Raw genomic sequence first — 24,656 nt, 5'->3', positions numbered from 1 at the left:
TCTGATTGGTTTAGTCCACGATAGGGGCATAATGTGTGTCTGTTGTTGACCACAGGGAAGGTTGCAGATTTTTTTTTTTTTTTTTTTTTTTTTTTTTTTTTTTTGCTACCCGAACAGTTGGTCGCACAGGTGCAACCAAATTAATTTTTTTTAGCCGCACCACTGAAAAATTTGGTCGCATTTGCGACCAAATTGGTCGCACTCTAGAGCCCTGATAATTATTAGGCAACGTCCTTTCCTTTGGCAAAATGGGTCAAAAGAAGGACTTGACAGGCTCAGAAAAGTCAAAAATAGTGAGATATCTTGCAGAGGGATGCAGCAGTCTCAAAATTGCAAAGCTTCTGAAGCGTGATCATCGAACAATCAAGCGTTTCATTCAAAATAGTCAACAGGGTCGCAAGAAGCGTGTGGAAAAAACCAAGGCGCAAAATAACTGCCCATGAACTGAGAAAAGTCAAGCGTGCAGCTGCCAAGATGCCACTTGCCACCAGTTTGGCCATATTTCAGAGCTGCAACATCACTGGAGTGCCCAAAAGCACAAGGTGGCCATGTCTCTGAGTATTGCACAAGGTAAGAAAGGCTGAAAGACGACCACCACTGAACAAGACACACAAGCTGAAACGTCAAGACTGGGCCAAGAAATATCTCAAGACTGATTTTTCTAAGGTTTTATGGACTGATGAAATGGGAGTGAGTCTTGATGGGCCAGATGGATGGGCCCGTGGCTGGATTGGTAAAGGGCAGAGAGCTCCAGTCCGACTCAGACGCCAGCAAGGTGGAGGTGGAGTACTGGTTTGGGCTGGTATCATCAAAGATGAGCTTGTGGGGCCTTTTCGGGTTGAGGATGGAGTCAAGCTCAACTCCCAGTCCTACTGCCAGTTTCTGGAAGACACCTTCTTCAAGCAGTGGTACAGGAAGAAGTCTGCATCGTTCAAGAAAAACATGATCTTCATGCAGGACAATGCTCCATCACACGTGTCCAAGTACTCCACAGCGTGGCTGGCAAGAAAGGGTATAAAAGAAGAAAAACTAATGACATGGCCACCTTGTTCACCTGATCTGAACCCCATTGAGAACCTGTGGTCCATCATCAAATGTGAGATTTACAAGGAGGGAAAACAGTACACCTCTCTGAACAGTGTCTGGGAGGCTGTGGTTGCTGCTGCACGCAATGTTGATGGTGAACAGATCAAAACACTGACAGAATCCATGGATGGCAGGCTTTTGAGTGTCCTTGCAAAGAAAGGTGGCTATATTGGTCGCTGATTTGTTTTTGTTTTGTTTTTGAATGTCAGAAATGTATATTTGTGAATGTGGAGATGTTATATTGGTTTCACTGGTAAAAATAAATAATTGAAATGGGTATATATTAGTTTTTTGTTAAGTTGCCTAATAATTATGCACAGTAATAGTCACCTGCACACACAGATATCCCCCTAAAATAGCTAAAACTAAAAACTACTTCCAAAAACATTCAGCTTTGATATTAATGAGATTTTTGGGTTCATTGAGAACATGGTTGTTGTTCAATAATAAAATTATTCCTCAAAAATACAACTTGCCTAATAATTCTGCACTCCCTGTAGTGTGGCAGATATCTTCCATAGAGAAGGCCGCTACTCTTTCATATTCAAAGGAGCCAGCTGAGGAGTTTCACATATCTGACTAGTTAGGGTATCTGCCCAGAAGACCTGGAGGAGGTGGTGTGGGCCTCCCTGCTTAGACTGCCTCCCCAATTGGCAAAAAATGGATGGATGGATCTTTTTGCAGACCACTAATAAAAAATAAATAAATAAATCTTTTGCTTCTGTCTTTATAGGTTACCGGTCAGTACCTCTGACGAACAGCTACAACGAGGACCTGGAGTTAGCTTCTCTGTTAGTCCACATGGACATAACCAGAGGAAGGGTGAGCTCCACAATGTTTGTACTGTCAACAAACCACTCAAAAACATGCAGACACAACTTGAAGAAGGCCAAGCAGACATATTGCTGACAAATTAGTAATGAGTGCTGTGAAAGCCAGATGTTGATTTTTTTTATTTTATTTATTTTCTGCTTTTTAAACATTTTTAATTTTTTTTATGGAAGAACAAATAGTCAAATGAGCTTTACACAGATTTCGTTACCTTTGGATCGAGGTAAACGTACTCCTACCCTGTTTCATGACTTTATGTAAAGCTAGGTGAACATGTAGCTGTACAGTTACTGAACAAACATGAGAGTGCTTTTACTTTTTGCATCTAACCTAGGTTTTAATTTCCATCGTGTTTAATTTCCTGTATGTTAATAATACCACAGGACAGCCTCTTTTTTTGATTCTTACTTTAAAAGCAGGGGTGAGTGTACCTCATGTCTTAGTAGTGATAGTATACTGTACATGTTTCTGAATTACATGATTTGTATGAAAAACAATTAGCTACTAACTGGTGCAAAAATGTAAGGGCAGTGACATTAAAAGAAGAAGAAATGCATCACTATTTTAACACTTAAACCATGAGCCCCGACCCCATCACACCCTGTGTATACAAACATAACCCTTCGTTTAACTCAGCCCACCACCCCAGGCTGACTGAGCTTCGGGTGGGATCGCACAATTGAAATACGAGCAGCCACAAACAAAAAAACAAAAACAAACCACCAAATGTATAGTCACACATTAGCCGGCAGGTCTGCAATGAGATTCGTCAGATAGTGAATGGTGCAAAACACCCAAATGGGCCATAAAAGGCTTCCATGTATGAAAAAATATCTCCCTTGGGCCTCTCAGTACAGTGGACTGATGTTTCTGTGTACGAAAGGTGAACGCAGTTATTTTTGTTTAAAGCTAATGCTTCATTAGCGGTCCCAGAATTTGCTATTAGTGGACATTGTTGCAGGGGACTCTACTGCTTTTATCTCGAGCATCAATATAAAGCACAGATTTGGAAAAATGAGTCCTTTTAAAAAACACTTCTGCTTGTCTGAGTTAAGTGCTTGTATGTTCTTTGTCTGTAGCTGCCTCCCTCAAATTATTTCTTAATCCCTCCCCAGCTTTTCTTCCCATTTACTTTTGCCTTTATAGTTCATCTTATGTTCTTGAATGACCTGACAAAATTATAAATGCAAGACTTTAAGCTCATCTTTGATTATACAGAGAACCACTAGTGTTTACTCCTTTGTTTTGTTTTTTATTTCAGGATGAAAACGGTGAGGTTCTCAGCCCATTCGCTGCAGTCGGGGCCTCATCAGTGTCGGCAACAGCTCAGTCAGTGCGGGAGCGTTTTGGGGAGCTGAGCTCAGTCTCCTCAACGTCCTCCAGCATGTCTCCTTTGCCTCAGTCTCCAGCCCAGGCCATGGCCTACAGAGGGAGGGAAGGCTCTTTTGAATCCCGCTACCAGTCCCCCATAGATGACTTCAGGGTGTCCCAGGAGACACTGCTGGACATGGACGCGCAAAACAGAAGGTGTGTGTGTGTGTGGTGTGTCTCTCTTTGTGGTGTTAGATGCCTGTCCAGAGTGTTTTGGACGTGTAGAAGATTACAGACATTATCCTGTCTTTGTCTTCACTTCAGGATCCCGCGGAGGACCAGAGTGGAGAACCGTGTCTAAGTCCAAGCCAATCAGGACGCATTTCTGTTGCAACCCCCCCTTCCTCCTCCCCATCCCCACCACCCAGTCGCCTCTCCCCCGTACCGATGATGTCACTGACTGCTGTGAACAGTTTCCATGGAAACGCCCACCACCGCTTTGGCCTACATTTCAGGCAGCTCTCTCTCCCTCCATTCGCCCAACCCCCCCCCCCCCCCCCCTCTCTCTCTCTCTCTCCCACACTGTCTTTCTGTCTCTGCCCCTCCCTGCCTGCTGCCCAGCCTCTCTTCACCACTTGCCAGACGAGAAGGTGAAGGGAGCATACTCGGACATTAGAGGGGCGAGGGGGGGTCACTAAGAGGAAGCTGACCGCTGTGGGCAAGAAGAAGAAACGACATTCACAGTAGAACAAAAAGCAAGACTGAAAAAGTTCCAGCTCTGGCCTGACTGTTTGTAATCTCTCGTGTTTTCAGTGTGCACAGCTGCTTAGTTTGAAGGCTAAGATGAAGAAAGGGGACAGTTATAGAAGGTATCAGTTTGAAACTGTTTCCAGTTAAGTTTCTTTGCTCTTCTCTATTTGGCGAATATGAATATATATATATATGTATATGTATATATACACATATATATTTATTCCTGCTGTGCTGTTGGCCAGAGAACAGCACCAGCTCACCTGCTCTCAAAGAGCTCCTGTCTCTATGTTTTTAATTATTACGATTATTTAAACCTTTAAACATTCATAATGTGATTTCTTTTTTTATGTACATGTGTAAAACATGAGGGCTCTCACTGCTTTAAAAAAAAAATTCTCTTCTTTTGTTTTGGGGGGTTTTTTCGGGGTTTTTTTGCAGAGGAAATAGTGTGCCTCCAGCATATCTCCTACCCTAAACTTGGAGTGATATTAAATTTTTATTTTATGTTTTTTTTTTTTTTTCCTGTTTGTGTTTGGAGCAGTGAGAGAGCAGATCATATGTTATGCCTGCACATATACACACTTATTTCTAACCTACATTCCAGGAAAAACAAAAAGTGCACATCATTCCGTGTTTGCTGCGTTTCACACGCATTTACAAGCCAGTGTGACACATTGAGACATGTCCTGGGAATCCAACACCTCACTGTGTGATGAAGCAGGACCAGGGATAAACGTTAAGCCAAAAAAAAAAGGTCTTATTGTGAGAAATGTGCTTTTTATTTTTTTTTTTTCCTTCCACTTCTTACTTGTACTACCAATGTGTTACAGGCCATATTTACAGATGTCCTGTCACTCAGAGGGACGAGTCACAGGGCTGTGGGTTACAGCCAAAACATTATCCTGTTCACTCCCCTCAGCAGTGGTTATTATTTACAGTCGCAGTCAGACTTCATATGAGGGACATGAATGTGTGCCTCAAACTACTATAAAAATAATCTAATTAGATTAATTTACAGGGAACACTGTAAATGTTTTAAATTTGTCAGTGCGCCATGATTACTGTAATTATGATGATTGTAATAGTTACCCTTTTAACTATGCAGCCCTTTGTTGCCAGGATTTATGAAGCAGTGGATACTCCTTTGAACTCAGATTTCACGTCGTAAAACTATGTCTGGCCACTTTATTCTGAGCATTTTAATTTGTTCACATTATCTCTTGGCGTAATGGCCACAGATCGGGGACAGTTCATATTAAAGAAAGTGTGTTTTGATTACAACAAATATGTATTCAAATGGTTCTAAGAAAGTGTTTTACTGTAACCAAACAGTTTTAGATATTCTTTGTTTCTTGTTTTGTTTTGTTTTTTAGTTAAAAAGGAAATCTGTATTGACCAGCAGTGGTTGAGTGAGAAGGGTTGAGTTGCCAGTGTTGGGAATAAAGTAATCGTGCCATCTGGTACCCATCACTGGGCCACAGCGACATAAAGGACCGTTCGTGTTTGTGCTGTTGTGGTATTTTTGGGCAGCTTTGTCATAGCTACATGCTGCTTCCAGAATCCAGTGAGGATTACACTGCCTAAGAGGTAATTAAATTGCCACTGCCCTTGGTTTTATTTGTAATGAAATGTGCAAACAAAACAAGAGGGAAAGAAATGGAGGCTTTGTGCAAAACACTGACTGATGGATCGAAGCGAATGCAGAATGCTACATTTCATTATTGTGAACGTTTGTCCAGCTGGTGGATCAGGACCTCCCTTGTGCATTAAGTTCAGGGAGATGTTCTTTCCTGTGATTCTGGGGTAAGAGCAAGATTGACATGAACAGGCAGAGTTAAAGCTTGAATTTTTCTTTGTTTTTTTCTGTAGCTTAGTCATGGATGACAAAGGTAATCTGCGCCTTCATTGAACCCAGAAGGAGCACTTATGGTGTTATCTTTCTAGGTTTGTACTCGAAACAGTGTTTTCTTTGCTTGTACGTGGTGACTATATGATGTAAGCTCAATATTCTTGCTCAGTGTTCAGTCACTGGGGCACACCTAAGCCATATGCTATGATTAGAGGTAAAGGCAGGGTCAGGAGTGAATACTTGAGGTCTCAAAGAAAAAGACAAATGTTGCATTTGCACCCCCATACTAATCCCAAAGCTCCTCCGTGTAACATTTATTTCTCCGATGGATAAGAGCTCACCCTCCAATGCTGCATTGGTCTCATTGCTGAACTGTCTGCTAATGTCTATGTGCCTCGATCTGTGTACACATCACATTGAAGCCACGTCTTTCACCTGCCCCGCTGGGCATAAATCACCTGCACAGCCATGGTACACCCACACAGGTGCTGTCACTTTGCTTCTCTGCACCGTGTGAGCCTCTGCAGACCACGTTTGACTGACATGCCCCCGACTGTACTGTTCACTTCTGTCGAGACAAAACGTACTCCCGCCAACCTGTAATGAGCTCTAATCTGCCAGAATAACCGAGAACACCTGTGTGGGTGCACAGAGCCCTTAACTGTAATTTGAGTTTTGCATTTTTGTTTTTCTCCAGACTTGTCTGTTTAGTTAGTGACAGCTCCATTTACAACCGCCTTTCTGTAATGTGCCTAAATATGGAGAGGAAGAGTATTCATCTTAATTTTGCCTTTCATATGAAACATATTCAAGCCTGAAAAGTAAATAAAATACTTATTACTTATACATCTTTGTTAGCCTTTCTTTTTTTAAATGTGCTGGTGTGACTCAGTGAGGTTAATTCTTTTCAGTTCCAAGACCAAAATGTAACTGCAACAGGTGTCACTAACTACACTACGCCACAGGAAATCTGTACTGTAGTTTCAATATGAGAATGTGTGAACAGCAGCCTGAAAGTGACCAAAGTGTTGCTGTGCTGAAAGTTTATTATCAATACCTTAAACCCAACGATCTGAAGGCAATTCTACTGTAAAAGAAACATAAGTACATTATTGGAAAACAGGGCAAAAGGCCACGTTGTGGTAGATACACCAGGGGGGCGACCGTGGCTCAGGGGGTTGGGAATCGCATCTGTAACCGGAAGGTCGCCGATTCGATCCCTGGGCTCTGTTCTGGTCGTTGTGTCCTTGGGCAAGACACTTTACCCTACTTGCCTACTGGTGTTGGCCAGAGGGGCGATATGGCAGCCTCGCTTCTGTCAGTCTGCCCCAGGGCAGCTGTGGCTACAACCGTAGCTTGCCTCCACCAGTGTGTAAATGTGAGAGTGACTGAATAGTGGTATTGTAAAGCGCTTTGGGTGCCTTGAAAAGCGCTATATAAATCCAATCCATTATTACTCGTATTGAGTTAGACTTGCGTTCTTGCTAAACTGGTGTAATTCTTTGTGGGAAAATTATTGGGTTGAGAGCTGGCGCCTGATTTCAGTACACTGAAGTCATTGTCATGTTCAAGAAGCTTTGTGATATGGCGCATTATCAGCCATCAGAAGCCATTGGAAGATCTGGGATAGACCGCAGCAATACTTGGGCTGTGGCACTGAACTCGGTAATAACGGACCCAAAGTGTGACAAGACTACATCCCTCACACCATTCATTACATCATCACTCCCAACCTGAACCTTTGATAAAAGGGAGGATGGAGTCATGTGCGTATTGTAGCCCCAGTTTCCTAATCTTAGCTCAGAGGATTGGCACCCAGTGTGGTCTTCTGCCGCCCAAAGATGCTCTTCCCCATACCCTCGTTGTAACAAGTGGTTACTTTTGTGGCTGTTGCCTCCCACTCAAAGCAGTCGAACCATTCTCCTCTGGCACCAAAAGGCATTTTCACCCAACTGCTGCTCTGGATATTCTTTTTCTGACCCTAGACATGGTTGTACGGAGAAAGAAAAAAAAATCACAGTAAATCAGCAGTTTTTCATATACTCAGACTAGCCAGCGGGTGTCCACCCATATGGAAAAGATATATATAAATCTTATAAAGTTTGTATCTGTCTTGTGTGAAACTTGTATGAAAAGCATACAAGAGTGAAAACACATATAAGATCCCTTGAAAAATTATATAATGAAAGTTGTATGTTTTGGATACTTACTAAAACAATGTATGAAAGTAATGAGAAAGTGGCCACTTTCAGGAGTAAATCATGTAATCCTTATATGATTTATTCCTGAAAGTGGCCACTTTCATGAGTAATCACATATAAGTTTTTACTATTTCTTTTCCATATGGGCAACTCCAGTCCTCAAGAGCTACGGTCCTGGAGCTTTTAGATGCATCCCTACTAAGACACACCTGAATCAAATAAATGGATTGTTTATCGGGCCTTTGCCAAACGTGATGGCATGCTGAAGAGGTAATCCAACCATTTGATTCAACTGTGTTGGAGTAGGGATGCATCTAAAAGCTGCAGGACAGTAGCTCTTGAGGACTGGAGTTGGACACCCCTAAACTAGCCCATACAACACACTACTTTTAAAGTCACTTAAAGTCAGTTTGAACCCAAGCATGTCATCTTGACCATGTTTACATTGACTGATTAAAGATTTGTGTTAATGAGCAATTACAACAGTACCTAAAAAAAGTGGCTGAGTGTTTGCAACAAAGCTAGCTCGACAGGGACTTAAAATTACTTATGAGGTAAATCTTTCATCATAAGGCCTCAGTATTCTTATTTGAGGTTTAGTCCTCTTAATTTGCCTCAGTGCTGTAAGCCATGTAGAAAACTTTACTTATGAACAGACACACTGAGCCACAGCTTTCTGACATTGCTTTTATTCTGAAATGCCATCTGTAAAAATTATACATCAAGCCTATGGAACTCTGGTAGTTCACAGTTTGTTTACAGTGTGATTTATTTCATAACAAAGTCTCATAAAAACAAATATACGTACATATCCGATAGGTAAAGAAGCACTTGATGCTACAACACAAACCGTATGTCATGTAGTCTAATATACTGTGTCACTTTTTTGTTTGTTTGTTTGTTTGTTTTAGACCCTAAAGGGTGCTTGCCCTCTTTGGATGAAACAATCCCCGATGTCGTCCCACGCTGAGCAATTTCATGTTAAATGAAAAGTATGTACAGATACGAAAAGTGTGAACAAAAACATGTTCCAAAATAACCTCGGGTTGAATGAGCGTCAGTGCTGCTTTTCACATTTGTTGCTGTGAACAGAGCAGCTAGCACATTTCTAAAATAAACTGCAAGCATGAAGTCAGAGTTTGTGATGCAGGAAAAAAAAAAAAGCAGCATGAAGACAGCACAATGGGAAAATAAGGTTGATTTGATTTACGATTAAGGCCTAGGCAAGCACCCTGCAGCAAAACTGCAGTTTTTCGTACCCCAAAAAAAACAAACAATGAACAGTCTCAACGCTTCACTGAATCGTGTCTCAGCTTAGTCGATAAGAGTCCAAACCCAACCCCCACCTGATCAACATCTGCCAAGTTTGCAGTCTCAAACACACTTTTTTCTCCCTCTTCTTCTGCTTCCACACATCCACCCCTCTCTTTTTTTCCTTCCCACCCCTTCCTTTACCCCCATCACAGCAGGCAGTTGGAAAAAACATGGCAGCAAAACGCTGTCAGCCTGAACGCCTACACTGCCACCTCCACTCCTGCACCTCAGTGTCTACTTTCTCCTGAAGGGAAAATGGCGGAGGGGAGAATAGTGGAGAGTTGTAGTGGAGATCTAGACAAAACTGGAGAAGGAGAGAAGGGAGTGGGCGGCTGGGTGGGTGGATTTTGGCGGGGGCGGGGGGGCTGCTATAGCGTCCATCTCATGTAGGCGGTTTGGGGGATGTGGGGTGTCATGCCCACCTCGAGGGGTGTAAGCGGTAAGGAGAGACAGAGAGAGGGAGAGATGGGTGGGGGGGGAGTAAGGAGGGGTGGGTGGAGGTGGCTCCAAGATCCATTTCCTTCCAGTGATCTTGTTACAAACGCATCTGCCGTCTTTTAGTCAGGCTCCCGGAACAAAGACCACCTGCGATGTCAACTCCATCCTCGCACAAAAAGGCCTCTTCAATCAGTTCCTGTTGCAATTAAAAAAAGAAGAAGAAAGAATAAAAAAAAAAAAAGTGGAAAAAGAAATTAAAAATCTGTCACCCTGACAACACGCTCCAGAAAACACGTCTGAATTTCCTTCATTGCTACACAGTGTGCTGGAGTTACACACGCACTGGTTTGAAACACAAACCTGCCACAGCATGCCTCATTACTCATAATTATGATGAATGTGTGTGTTTGTATATTCTATCTTAGCGCTTCTGTATCACCTGAGTGACGATCATAAACATTTAGGTGTTTAATTATCACCTTTTAACACCTAAACCCTGCCACGAATAAAATTAATTGTTACGGAGGCGCAAATAATATTTTCATAATGAAACACCTTCTGCTTCTGCTTTTAGAAGTTCTGCAGCTTTTCTTTAGGTGTTTAATTGCTCAAATCAGGATATTTGGTCAGACCCTGCAGGGAGAGCTTACGCTCACGCTGATGAAGATTACCTTTAGTAGCATTCACAGTCTCGTCAGCGTTTGCGTCCTCTGCTTCTGATGCGACACTGCACACCGATGCCTCCGTTTTCTCCTCCATCCCACCTCCTGCCTGCGACTCCGGAGGGGAGGATCCTGTTGTAGGTGGCTCTGCAGCCACACCCGGTGCAACCGGTCGCGTTCCTGTTGTATGAGCAGCGGCACTGGCGGCGGCAGTTTGTTGCAAAGACGCCTTAGTGGTAAACCAGTGTCGCACCAAGTCTGTTGTCAAACTGCTACTCTGAGCAAGTTCCTGCAACTGTGCATACAGAAGGGGAATCAAGAGGAAGGTTCACGGTTATTTGAGGTGCAAAGTGGACACTTAGATGACACATTTCACCTTTTCATACTCATACCTGTTTGCAACCCAGTTCTTTTAGAATTTAGACAGTTTTCCTTTAATGACATGTTATTGAAAATACCCTCAATATATTGCAATAATATTACATCTTACACTAGTCTAAAACGTCTTATTTGATTTTCAATGAACTCTAAAGTTTTAATATCATTTTTATATCATAGTTGCATATACATGTACATATTTAGTTCATATTTATTTAGGAATCAATGAAAATCTGAAGACAGATGCTGATGCTAAATGGCAACAATTATATTAAGGCCAAAAAAAAAAAAAAAAGGGATCAAATTTGAAGATTTTTTGCAATTTGAAAATGTTCATCAAAGATCCTGATGTTCACAGGAGCCTGCAGCTCAGTTTACGTGACTCGTGAACACAAGTGTAAATTTGAACAAAAATGTTATGTTGTAATAATGAAACTCTTCAAGTAGCACTGCTTGCTTCTGTTCACACAATGCCATTTTTTTCATCTCTTTCACTTTTTTGTCAAAGCTCTTTAAAGCTACTTACAGAGATGGAGAGAGCAACACGATCAAATTTTAGCCACATGTGCAAAAATAAAAAAATAAAAAATTGGTGCACTTGTAGCTATGACTTTGTTTTAGTTCCTCCTGACACCAAGAACGAGTTCTGAGAGAGATCGAGAGGTCTCACTCCTGTCCAGACAGGACATGAAGAATGCATTAAAAAAATGAATGAATAAATAAATTTTTATTGCAATTTAGAAACAGGCTGGATTAGTTGTTCACTAAAACGTACGTGGATTGAAATCGATTTGCAAATGCTACTAGGTGACACACTGACAGATTAATAGAAAGGAATGCATGTGTCAGAGTGGCTTCAGAGACATTTACATATATTTACTTATAAAATAAGATATAATCCACACACTGCTTTGTTGGTGAACTGTATCCAGAATTACATCACATGATACCGTTGTATCCTGCATTTCCTTTTCTTGGTTTGGAATAAATGCATTTTACTTCATGTAAAAGTAAAATGACCACGAAACAAATAAACAAAAGCATCAATTAGCCAACATGTTTTTTTCTTCTAAAAAGCACAAGCTCGAGCCCTCCTGAGGTATGACCCCAGTTCTACCAATCAAATTCCAACAGACCCTTGAATGCATCCAACATTTTCACTGTTTGCAACCCAAAACCTTCCTTATGACCTCACAACATCTCCAATCAAGCACATAATCCCATATCCACTTCCTGGATTATATACAGGAGTGTATAGAAAAATGAGTGGGGTTAATTTTGTTTGAAGTGTGTTGCCAGAAAAACATGTAAATTAAAATATATAAAGCAATACTTTTGCCTTCGCAGGTCAACACTGAAAGAATTGATGGGAAAATAACACTTTAATCATGAGTAAACCACACACACCAACCAGAGGAGATGATTTGCTAAAATAGCGAATGCCCCTAACATTGATATAACAGGAAGTGAGTCAGGGTTTTTCTATCACATATGAGGTTTCAGTTATTTACACCTAAAATCCCCAAAATATCTATCTAATGCAACAGAAGCATTTTGAAAGTGGAACTCTAAAAGCCTAGTGTGACTTTCAGGAGTGACATGCCTGTATAATTAGAGGATATGCTGTCAGCTTTTATAAAAGCAATAGTACAGAGAAATCGTTTGATTCTCAGGTTCCTGTGTTTCTCAGCTACTGAGCTATAAAAAAAATGTTTGGTGCTGTTGATACCTGTGAGTCTTCCAGCCTTCCGTGGACGTCAAGGTGAGCCTGGAGGACGTGCACGTTCCCCTTCTGTAGGTCTTCCTCCAGAGCCATGTTCTGGTACGACTCCAGCCACTTCAGCTGCCCATTCTTCTGCACATAACGGCAATCTCCGAACCAGCGCACCACTTCAGGCCTGGGCAGCCCAGTGCTTGAGATGAGTTCATCGTACTGAGTGGCGCTGGGCCACTGGGTCCGAGCGTAAACTTGTTTCAGCAGATGCAGCTGGTCCGCTGTCTTCTTACCTCGGACGCCTGTGGGTTTGGGGGAGTGAGCTGGTTTGGGTGTTGGCGTGGAGGTCTGCGATGTTTTGGGGGTGGCAGATGAGGCAGGACCCAGGGAGGATGCGGCCGTACTATCCAGCCCTTCGCTCTCAGTTTTCCCATTGGCCTCTGTCACCTTCAGCATCTTCAGATTTATTTTAATAGGGTTGACTTTTGGTTCCCCTGAACTTTCATCTCTCTGCCTCTCTTCTCCATCAACCCCGATATCCTCACCCTCCTCCTCCTCTCGCATTGCCCGCTCAGCCTCCTCTTTCTTTTTCTCAGCTGCCACTCTCTTCCTCCTCTCAGCAAACCAGCCGTGGATTTCTCTTCTGGTCATCTTGGTCTCAGACCGCAGTCTATCCACTTCCTCGCCTGATGGGTCTGAGTTCTGGGAAAAGCTGCCCTCTAGGGCTTTAACCTAACATAATAAACGCAAGTTAATTATTAGTATCGTCTTTTTTTCAATGAAGACAAAGAACTGGCATGTGTGAGATATTTGATTAATGATTTTGTTATTCAAGTTAAAAATAAAACTAGCATCTGTAACAGTTCAGACAGAGTGAGATATTTAAAGACATCATCTTTGTAGTTTAAAAAACAAAACAAAACTCTGAATACCTCATTTTACAATTTTTCAAGCCTTCCAAGACCAAAAACTAATTCACTTATTCATCTTATAAGCTGTGCATGGAAAGAAAATAAAACATATCCTCTTTTAGGTTTGAACTTTACTGTTTACATTTCACTTGCACATTCAAGATTGTTGTGGTAGTAGCAGCTAATGTAGATGAAGTCTACACCCCCGGAGACACACTATTTATCTAATTTTGTGCAGCTCCATCTGGAGCCACAAAAGTAAACTCTTACAAATAGAAAGCTGATCTCCCCTGCATTTATAAACAGACTTTGATGTGGAAATCCACAGAACTGAGTAATCACGACAAAAAACAGTGAGGAAACCTGGCCACCTGCTAAGCTTATTACACTTATATTACACAGGAAGCTTGCGTAGTAAGGCCTCACCTGGTGGGGTTCTCTCTCCTTGTAGCGGATGGCTGTGAAATCAGGTGACGGTGGCCTGGGGAGTCGGCGGGAAGGTGTGGTGGGAGATGTGGGTGTCTGTGATGATGAAGATGGGCTCAGGGGTGCAGCGCTGTGTTGGGGAGTTTTCGCACCAGAGTTGTTGCTACTTTCTGACAGATCGATGGGGTTGGCACTGCCAGCGGCGCTTGTTCCTGGCGTACTCGGACTGCTGCCCGTTCCGGGTGTGGTGGCGGGTTTAGTCTGCGGTCCTGAGCCGGCACGTGTACCTTTCAGGTTGCGAAAGTGGTAGCGCCGGTCACTAAACCACTTGCGAACTTCTCGCACTGTGAGCCCCGTCAACGCAATGAGCCGGTCCACCTCCTCCTGGTCGGGAAACTGGCACACCTGAAAACTGTCCTTTAGGGCATTGAGCTGCTCCTGAGACTTTTTGCCTTTGTAAAAGCTGGGATCCAGGAAGGGGTTGACGGGCGTCCTGGATCCCAGCGTGCTGCTCGAAGCAGATGCAGGGGATGGGGAAGAAGACTTGGAGGCAGGGGAAGAAGCCTCCTCCATCTTCATGGGTGGGGAGTCACTGGCAGAGGGGTCGACGTCATCTGCGCTTGTCTCACTATTTTTGCTGCTGCTCCCATTAGCATCTTTGCTCTTCGGTAAACTGTTGCCATTGACGGTTTTGATGTCTGTGATGTTTTTGCTTTCTGTGGTTACTTTGTTGTCACTCTGCAGCACGCTGGTGTTGTTGGCATTGCTGACATCTGTGTTCTTGGCATTTACATGCCCAGTTGCATCACCGTTGCCCTTATCGCTGGAGTCAACATTACCGCTGCTGTCTTTACCATTGACACTGCTCGCCTTAGCATTACTATGACTACTGCTTCCCAAGCTGAGGTTGATCACGCTAGTTTGACTGCTGCTAAGAGCACTGCTAGTGCCCCCTCCCCCACTCCTACTACTATTACAGCTGCTAATGATATTCGTTCCTGTGCTGCTTCCCACTGACCCCACCACCATGCTCACGCCTTTGTCTGCCACCAGGGCCGCTGCAGGTCGGGCCTGCATCATAGGCCGCGCTGCTGCCTGGGGCTTAGGTGTGACAGCTAGGGCAACAGGAGTACTGTTAACCTGGATACCGTTTGCCATGACCGGCTGTGTGACGATTACCCCTCCTTGGCCGACGAGAGACCCCTGCAGGATGTGAGGGATCCCTGTGGCCCCAAGCGATGCAGGCAGGACTGTGATGGTTTGCTGGGCTGGGCTGTGGTGACTCTGTGGCTGGTTGTGAGAGTTGGAAGGTGCCGTTTGAATTATGGTGTTGAACATCTTCCTCCTGGCCTCCTCTATCTCTTCAGGAGACCAGCTGATGCCTTGCTTCAGTCTCTGGGCTGTGAACCAGATCTTGATCTGCTCTTCTGGGAACTTTGTGACCACAGTCAGGTAGCAGAGCTCAGCTTTCGTGGGGTACGGAAATTTGCTGAAGGAGGTCTTCAGGAAGGAAGAGGAATCCATGGAGGCACTGTAGGTAGGGATGCTGCTCAAAGGAATCATTACCTGAGAGAGAAAGGTTGAATATCAGCCACTGATTTTACATTTAAAAATTCATAAGATTTGGATAGAAAGAATTACCTTTGGGAGATTTTCTGAGGAGGAAGTTGAGGAACTGGAGGAAATATTTGAGGAGGCGGTGACTGGCGCAGAATGATGAAGGTTTCTGTTTTGAACTACTGAAACCACCTGGAAAAAAAAAACATTCAAGAATCAGAACAAGTGACTCCAATAAAAAATTTTTTTTTTTTTAAAAACATGTTTCATCTAAAAAAAAACCCAGGAGAAATAAAAACTGACATTTACCTGTGTGATTGGTGTCTTTAACATGGGTAATGCTCCTGAGCCATTCACTATCTGGATTGCTGAAGGAAGTGTGACCTTAGTTGTTCCATTGTGGACAATCGTAGGAACATGGGCGACTGTTACTGAGGCAGTTTCTTTTCTCTCAGTCTCTCTAGATGCAGAGATAGTGTGTGGGTCTGAGGACGCCTCATCGGAGACTGGGTGAGACACCACAATCCGTTTAGGCTCCGATCTGCCCTTCAGCATCCGCATAATTGGGGTTTTAGTGATAGAAATCTCACTGTCCTTCCCGCTCTCTGGCCCAGCCACCAGATGTTGCTCCACCACCAGCCTCCTGTCTCTCTTTCTCAGCCGCAGAGTGGTGTTCAATGTGCTGGGGTGAACCCTGGCGTTGTGCAATGCTAGGCCCTCAAACTTGGGTGCTGAAACCCCACAGCTGACACAAAAGAAGCTGGGGTCAGCACGGAAGTCTGGGTGCCCGGAGTAGACGTGATCCAAAAATAAGTTAAGGTCATGCGTTTCGAAATTACAAGGCTTACATGTGTAACTGCCTGCACCATCTTTGACTGCATCCCCCGCCTCTGGTTTGGAAGACTCTCCAGGGTCTAAGGGGCTCTGTGTGTCACTGCCAGAAACCCTTGGCTGACGGAGAGCAGGAGAGTCCTGCTCAACCTCCTCTAAGGGGCGAATAATCTTGCTAGGTATCATACAGGGAGTGGACGACTTCCTTTTGCTGGCCATGGTGTGAAAAAAAAAAATGGGGCTGGGGGTGGGAGGAGTGGTCAAATGGCTGAGAGTGAGGTGTGAAAAAGAATATGGGTTTCTCGTTGACTATAGACCAGGCATGGGGGAAGGGGGGTGGCGGGTCTTGTCCGTGGGTCCACTTGTGGTTATCACTTGAGTTTTTCGGGAAATCCTGCAAAAAGAGAGTGAAACACTGATTAGTTTGTCAATCACCAGCCAACAGTTTAGTCAAGTGGTTTGGTGAGTTACAAACACACAAAAGAGAGAAAATTTACATTTTAAGTGCAAATGAGTTGGGCGACTGAGAGCAAATGAAATATCTTACTCAGCGCAGCAAAACCCAGGTCCATCTCAGCAGAGGAAAACACATCATTGCTGACACCGTTTCCAGGTAAAATGTCAACAGCACAGGTAATAAAGGACACCTTGTGGAAAGATTGAGCTCGAGCGCTTTAAAATCCACAGATCTTGCTGCTCAAAACCTCTGATCAGAGAAACCCAGGGCTGTCTCTCTTATGAAGGCCTACACACAAGCTCACTCTGCATCTTCACTGATGGCTTGTAGAGAGAGCTCCTGTCCTACCCCCTTCTTTCCCCTCCCCCCACACAACTCGGTCTCACTTCCCCTCTTTCAGACACACCCCCAACAGAGAGGGCACATTCTGGGTTTTTTTTTTTAATCCAGGGCCTCTGTAGTTTAACTGAATATCTTTATTTAAATTCCTACAGCAATATAGTGCACGTAACATCTGGGCAGTTGAGCAGTTCAGATGAACAGATGTTCTGCGGAAAAATGGCTCCATCCTAACAATGGTACACACTGTACAGACAGGAATCACACCTATATAAGAATTCAAATCTTAAAACCTTCACAACACCTCTTAGATTCTTTGTCTCCATTAAGAAAAAAAAAGCTTCGTCTTTTCCCTCTCCTTCCTTCCTTTGCACAGAGAGGTAGTGATGCAGTACTAGAGGACAGCTCTAGGGCAATTACTCTCCCAGTCACTCTGCCCTGACATGACACCTCATGCGCAGAGCAGCAAAAGCTCAACAAAGTTCAGCGGCTTAGAGAAACACAACAGGAAAATGCTTAAAATCTCACCCAGTCCAGCCCAGATACTTCACAAACACATCCAGTTTTCACATTTCAGCGCTCAAAAGCTTAAACCCTTTCGTGCATGCAAGCAGAACAACTCCATGCTCATATTAAACTTGGCTGGGGGGTGAGGGGGTGGTATACCTTCAGATGCTTAGCCTCATTGTGCACGAGGCTGTTCACTTATGACAAGGTGAGCAGCAAGCTCGATGTCTCCATTCGACAAATCCGCTAATGATGAATGTCCTCTTTCTAAAGTGCCCACAGACACATTAGCAGATCTTCGATTTGCCATAGAAAAGATCACAGTACACTAATTCAAAACCCAGTTAACTATTGCAGGACGAGGGCTCCAACTGTGACCGAGCACAGGTATGCAGAGTTGACTCTCCTGCACTCAGAAGCCTATGACAACCCAGACAGAGGCGGCAAAAGCAAGTTAAAGTTCCCATCATCTGCTGTCTGCCTTAGTACTGCTAATAGTAAAATGTTTTCTGAGCAGTCTCTGAAAACATTGCTGGACTCAAAACAAATAGTATCTTCTTTGTTTATTGTATTTTATTTTTTTGAACAGTAAGACTGCTCCCCTCTCTTTGGATCTGAATGTGAGGGGTTAACAGGCAAATTAAGTTTGCTACTGTGGAAGGAACGTGATGCCCCTTGTCCCCCACCCCGCGTGCACCAACTTGGGCTGTTGTGCACCCCTTCGACTCCCCCTGCCATTGGGTTCTGCATCAGGGGGCACCACTCTGCCAAGGCTGGCTGGTCACATGACCGACACAAAGGCTTATGGGTGGGCAGTCTCAACCATCAATCACGTGGTTCTGCTGGGTGCGGATGGCAGGCGAGAGGAGAGGGACAGCGAATGGGAAAGGACGGTGGGGGATGGGCGAGTCGGTATGGGGTGAGGAGAGTTGTTAACTATCGTTGAGGAAGCACTGAGGTGTTTCAGTGAGGAATTTTCCTACCCGATACCCCCCTCCAACTAGCCTGCCCAACCCTGCCTTCCCCCGCGCTTCAAAGCCCCCTTCTAGCGCCAAACTACAATCACAGTCCTTCCCTCTCCTCCCTCCCTGCTGCACTGCAAAAGCCCAGAACATTCAGCCAGCGGACATAACCTGGAGTCCTGCTTCAGCGCCTGCATGTGGCGTGCACACCCGGGCAGTCAGCAGGCATGTGCAAAATAATCACTAACACTAAGACACCCAGCAAAACACAATGTCAGAGCTGCTAAGTATGTAATCCTATTTCCACGACTGATCAAAAGCTGCAAACACTGACTGACAGACAGCAACTACCAACTTTACACATCACACTGTGATGGGCCTGTGAAAAATCAAAAACCACATCTGTGCGAACACAACTCCAGATAAGCCCTGGGCCTCAGCGAATGCGAAAGCAACCAGCAGAGACGCAGAGGCCTCTCTCACTCTCTTTCACACACACATACAGCCGCACACAGGTGAGCATCAAAACAGCACAAGCCCGAGCTATAATTGGCGAGTCGAAATGGGCAGCTCATGCCAGGATCAGATGAGCTCTCTGTTGACTCATGGGTGTGAGCGCATCAGCTGAAAACTTTTCATTTGAATGCCGCACATGCGTTGACTGACCATGCAGGGGACCGTGGGTTCGTGTCTGTTATATGTGTGTCAGCATTTGCATGTGTTGGTTTCCTGTGAGATTGAGAGTAAAGGGGGTGGGGGGTAGGAGTGGGGTGCGTGTGAGCTCTTGGTGAGTGTGTGTATGTGTGGCGTGTGGGGGAGGCTGGCTAAATGCCTCTGTGTGAGGCTTGTTTATCGAGGTAGTCAGGCTGCAATTTTTCCTGTGTGTGAGAGTCAGAGAGCTCTCCCAGTGACACACAAAGACATTATTTTTGACCTCACGGTTCATAACCTGTATTATTCTTAATGTCATCATTGGCTCAGCAAGGCGTGACCTCCTTTCATCCGGTGGCCTGACTCTCCTCTAGGCTGGGGATGGATCCTCTGAGCACAGACCAATAATAGCTCTCTCTCGCACGCACACCTTTGTATAGCTTCACACAAACTAAACTAGTCATCTCGTCACCTCGCTGAGAATGCAGGTGTAACACTGATGTGTGCGTGTAACAAATGTTCTCCCAGTAGGATGACGAAAAGGTGTACAGCACAGGCAGCTTTCTCCTAGTTTCCTCGCTCTTCCTCGTCTTCTTCACCCTCACTCCCCCTCCCTTTCTCCAACAGCCTCTGCACCCTCTGCTTCCCCTCCCTCCACTTCCTCCTCTCAGAGCAAGTTTGGCCCAGGGAGACAGGTCGGCAGCGCCACTGGTGTGTTACTGTCCCCATGGCAACCACCTCCTACCCCCTCTTTCTCTCTCCTACCAGCTCATTTCTCTGAAGTACACGCATGTGGGTAAACACGCACACGTCTCCTATGCCATCCAGTCTCTGGCTCTAGTGGGGCTTGTTTGTTCCACACGCCCCTGTCAGTGGTATTTGGAGAGTCCCTGCCCTGCTCCTATTTCAGTGCCTCCCTCACGCAGTGTTCATGTCTCCCTGGTAGGTGTGGTCGCCGTCGCCAAGGCACACTACTCTCCAAAGCTGATGGCGTCTCTTCCTGTTAACTCAGTGTCTGTGAGTCTTGGTTCAGGCATCTGCCCGGGCTACTGCTCTGGGGGCTCCTGTGTTTCAGCCTACAGGGCCCTAAAGTCACGCAGGGCTCCTGTAGTCACTGTAGGCAATGCAGCCATGAGCGCATAAACAGGCCTGGCCTATCTGCCAGATGCTATCCTTTCAGGAGATGACAACCTCTCGCCCCTGTGCGTTTTCCCCAAGCCCACCCTCAAAAAAAAAATAAAAATCCTACGCTGTTTTGTTCTGCCTCAAAACAAACAAACAAAAAACGACTTAAGCTGCTAACCTTCTCTCATCAATCATTTTCAGGGTCTTGTTCGCTCATACACCCCTGCTCTCGAACAACCCACCACTAGAAATGCTCACAGGTTCTCTGCAGCCCAACTTCTTTCCACTCCCTCTTCGGCTCGCACACAATGCAGGCAACAATCAGAGCGCCTCTGAGCCTCAGTGACAGCGCAGTGTCATTTTCATGTGATCCTGAGTCTCAGGTCAAGGGAGCGTGTGGCTGTGTGGGTTGTGCACGGCCGCATTGCTGTGGCCGCTGCCGGTGCATGCGTTAAAATTGGGTTGCTGAGAGGGGAGGGAGAGAAAAATGGCGGAGCACCATGCCTCTGTGCTGTCCAACCTAAAATGGCTGACATCACAAGCTGTTAACCAGCCAAGCAGAGCCAAGAGGCTGCTGCCGCTGCTGACCCAGACCTGAATGCTGTGGCTGTGCGAGTGGCTTACTCTGCTCTTCCCCAACAACGTGAAAAGGCTCTTCAGTAGCAGATGACTCCTGTTTTTGATTTTTTTTGTGTGGCCATACTTGGTAGAGATCTGTAAATAAACTGTCTTACATGGGTCTGCAGGCACAGATGTGATGGGAAGTCATTACCTACAGACTGACACCCTTCAAGAATTGTTCAGCTTTATTAAATCATCAGCACAACATTTAATACTTAACAAGGGTTGCCAGTAAAGCATTTAAAAAGTTGTCTAAAATATGCAAAGGCACCATGGATTTTAAATAAGCGACGTACTGATTAATCCTTCCACACAAAGCCACTCAACCTGTGTCAGCTACTAACCTAAATCTGAGGAAGAGAAAGGGAGGAGAAAGGAGGGAGGGAAACAGGGCCCAGGAGGTGGAGGTGGTAGTGATGATGATGGCAGAAGAGGAGGGGGGTAGAGTGTACTATTGACTGAAATCTACAGCCATCAGCACACCAGCACAAAGAAATACAGCAAGATAGTAACAACAATAACAATACTAATCATCACCTACAGCTCCCCTCACAGCTGATCCACGTGTGATCTGAGCAGCAGTGTGGAAAACCTGGCCCGTTTCTAAAAGTGTAAAAAGGTGAGCTGGATTAAGCTAAGTGTCCGTGCCTGGGACTCACGTGGACATCAGACACAAATTAGCGGTGTGGGAAATCTTTGCTCTAATCCCTGCAGTCAAACTCACTCATGACAACAGTGAAATAACAAATAAGACAAGTGGCTGCTAGAGAACAACAACAACAAACTCAGCTGGTGGAAGAAAAGAAAAAGGTGTGCTTTTCATTTAAAACCAAGGTCCACACACATAGATTTTTCAAGCTAAATTAAAAATTTTTTTTAAATAGATGGTAGATATATGATGGAAGTGACTGGGACTTTTAAAAATGACTCCCAAACTTCATTCATAGCACGGATTGACGGATTGGAAGAAATTTTGGAAATTCAGCGCATTGTTTACAGGACATATTACAGGATTTTTTCCGGGTAAGCGGGTGGGGGCTACAGTGCACCCTGACAACATCTAATTGGCGCTAATTTGGTGATTAATCGGCGATATTCCGCGAAAATGGGAGGTACAATAAGAGTCTGCGCTGCAATGTTTCGGTCCCTGAGCGCAGCAGCGTCAGATATTTCCGAAAAATGATGCGTGTTCATCTTCCGCTCAAGTTAGGCGGAGTGAGCCCCAACTTAAAGGGCTTGTCTGCATTATAGGTTTGAACACTACGACCAATTCATACCGGAGAGAGAGGAAAAAAGGTAAGCCGTGCCCCCCTCCAAGCTTTTAAAAAAACTACTCTCTCTACCACCCCCCCAGGTTGGCTGTCGCCATTTTAAGCAGGCGACATGCAGCTGGCCAGCGCCGCTGAGCCACAAGCCCGTAAAGGTAAGACAGCTCGCGCACAAGTTTAGGAAAGGTGAACACTTAAGTAAATGCGTATCAGTGAAGCACACTCACCTCGCTTTGTCGGAGCTCAGCGTATGCATCGCAGGTATTAAAAAGTTTACACTGGTGCGGGTTCAGTGGAGCCAGACACGGACGGGGTCGGCTTTGGGCTTCTCTGATGGTAACTTATAGGTGTAAGGACCCCTCTGACAATCGGCCGCTGATAATAATAAACGTGACTGGAGCCGGACCGGTCCCCCCTCCCTCTCACAACAACAACGGCCCCTCTCTTATTTTTTTGCGCTTGTTTATTTCGAGTGGCTCTGTGTTACAGCAGGCAGTGAAAGGGGAGGAAAATACGACGGACGTACCGAGGGAAGAGGCAGACACGTGACGCCGACGTCACTGACGGTGGAATTGGCGTGAGAGCTCGAGCTCCGCCGAGCACAGAGTATGAAGTGACTCACGTATCCCGTACTGACTTTGACCCCCTACGCCCCCTTCCTCACCCAGCAACACCATCACCCCATCCCATCCTATCTACACAGGTGGGGGGTCCGTGTTTGAGGTTTTGAAAGGGTCACAGCACCGTTAACCGTGCACGGTAACGGTTACAACACATCACACCTGTTCCCCCCCCCCCTCCCCTCTCCCCTCCCAGGTGGGCTAGCCGCTCTTAAAGAGATAGAGCCAAACGGGTGCGTGGCAAAAGGTTAATAAAGACGCACAATAAATATGAATCTGCTCTTAAAGCTCCATTCAAACATATTAAACACCCACTACAGTTAGACGTGTTTTAGTCCACGTGACCTTTTAGCTGTAATTACGCAAATCTCAGTTTACATAGCCTGCAATTTATGGATTTCACTGAGCGGGCAGTTATCTGTGCTGTGAGAGTGGCGAGCTTTGAAGCTGAGTGGACAAATATTTAAATTTGCCGGGTGACCACTCAAATGACAGTTTATTAAGTACAGGTGAGGTAAAAGCTAATTTCTTTTCGTCAGGCTGCTGTATAGTCTTCCTTTGTTCACAACAATGACTATAATAATAATGACTTTGACTTTGCCACCAGCTTTGACTTTAACAATACAGTTTAATAATAATAACTCTTTATAGCTTTAAAAAAAAGAGTCCAAATAAACAAAAGTATATAAATTAACAGAAAGGCTAGAAATTAAAGGCTTTGGTGAAGTGATGAGGTGCTGCAAAGCATACTGAAGGCTCTGTTCCCATAGGTTTGGAGGTTGGTGCAAGGGATTGAAAACATTTGTTATATAAAAGGACAGAGACCAGCATATCCTCTACATTGGTGTTACAATTCAACTGCAACATAAACCACATCCTCAGCTGGCCCAGCACTTGAGGCAACTTTAAAAGAATTTAGTTTTGCTGCCTGTTGCATTGTAACGGGTATTTTGTTAAACCTGAGAGCTTTCCATGCACGTTGGTGAACTCGCATCACAAATCCCTAAACTGACTAAAGTAGAAAGACAACCAAAACCCAGCAAAGTCAGAAATGCTCACAAAATGGACCACAGTGCAAAGCCAGTCGGCAAAAAGCAGCTGCATGGGAGCATCACTTTAAAGACATTCGTGTAAACTCATTTGTAGCTGATAAAGCAGATAAAACACATCATATAGTATTCTAGTGTTACTGATTTTCCATTGGGCCCTGTTTGTTATATGTATGTTCAGTAAGCTTCAAATTAAACACGATGTCACATCCCCCACATCTTTCTGAATGAGTCACTGCTCAGTGGGTCAACTTAAAAGAGTCAAAGTGAAATTCTCTTAATGGTTTTCAATAGTGCAACAAATAAACTGTAGCTAACATTAGAGACCCATTAATAATATATTGGAGTCACTAGTCAGACACATTAATCAATTATTTTTCCAAACTGCTTTATTTGCAGTGACTACATTAGTTGTTCAGCTGACATACGTATAGAGGAGATGTTTAGGAGAGAGGGCAGTGCACTTGTTGACCACATTGTTTAACACAATCTTGGAGTGTGAGAGGATGCCGGAGTGCATGAGAAGACGTGTGATGAGACAGATTTTCAAGAATAAGGGTGATGTGCAGAGCTGTAGTAACTACAGAGCTGATGAGCCACAACATGAAGAAATGGTAAAGAGTTGCTGAAGCTAGGTTAAGAAGGTGATCAGTGAGCAGCAGTATGGTTTCATTCTGAGAAAGAGCTCCACAGGTACAATGCTTGCTTTGAGAGTGCTGATGGGGAAGTACAGAGAAAGTCAGAAGGAGCTGCACCACCTTTGTGGATGTAGACAAAACATAAGATAGGGTGCTG

At 44.7% G+C, this 24,656-nt stretch overlaps 2 protein-coding genes across 2 annotated transcripts in view; one reads left to right on the top strand and one right to left on the bottom strand.

Annotated features, from left to right (window-relative positions):
- Positions 1-6,676, top strand: part of plcg1 (phospholipase C, gamma 1) — a 30,733-nt gene extending 24,057 nt beyond the window's left edge. Inside the window, exons 31-33 of the mRNA XM_085442965.1 lie at positions 1,820-1,908; positions 3,179-3,444; positions 3,553-6,676. Of these exons, the coding sequence (XP_085299091.1) occupies positions 1,820-1,908; positions 3,179-3,444; positions 3,553-3,589 (392 nt within the window). The 3' untranslated portion in view covers positions 3,590-6,676. The remainder of the gene's footprint in view (positions 1-1,819; positions 1,909-3,178; positions 3,445-3,552) is intronic.
- Positions 6,677-8,713: 2,037 nt separating this feature from the next.
- On the bottom strand, positions 8,714-22,830 carry zhx3b (zinc fingers and homeoboxes 3b). Its single transcript, XM_085444037.1, has 7 exons — positions 22,420-22,830; positions 15,741-16,656; positions 15,516-15,623; positions 13,875-15,440; positions 12,553-13,269; positions 10,455-10,740; positions 8,714-9,979 (listed from the first exon to the last, which is right to left on the bottom strand). The coding sequence occupies exons 2-7, from the start codon at positions 16,479-16,481 to the stop codon at positions 9,969-9,971; spliced, it is 3,429 nt and encodes a 1,142-aa protein (XP_085300163.1). The 5' UTR covers positions 16,482-16,656; positions 22,420-22,830; the 3' UTR covers positions 8,714-9,968.
- Positions 22,831-24,656: the final 1,826 nt, after the last annotated feature.

This window comes from Copadichromis virginalis, linkage group LG20 (genome assembly GCF_057382275.1).
Source record: "Copadichromis virginalis isolate Kocher_CV1m ecotype Utaka linkage group LG20, C_Virginalis_male_GT1.1, whole genome shotgun sequence".
NCBI classification, from domain to species: Eukaryota; Metazoa; Chordata; class Actinopteri; order Cichliformes; family Cichlidae; genus Copadichromis; species Copadichromis virginalis.
This window is presented reverse-complemented; position numbering and strand designations above follow the sequence as displayed.

Coding starts and splice junctions, on each gene's coding strand:
- zhx3b (XM_085444037.1), bottom strand. CDS start 16,481: ATGGCCAGCAAAAGGAAGTCGTCCACTCCCTGTATGATACCTAGCAAG. Junction 15,624..15,740: donor TAAAGACACCAATCACACAG/GTAAATGTCAGT, acceptor TTTTTTTTCCAG/GTGGTTTCAGTAGTTCAAAA. Junction 10,741..12,552: donor GAAGGCTGGAAGACTCACAG/GTATCAACAGCA, acceptor CTGTATGCACAG/TTGCAGGAACTTGCTCAGAG.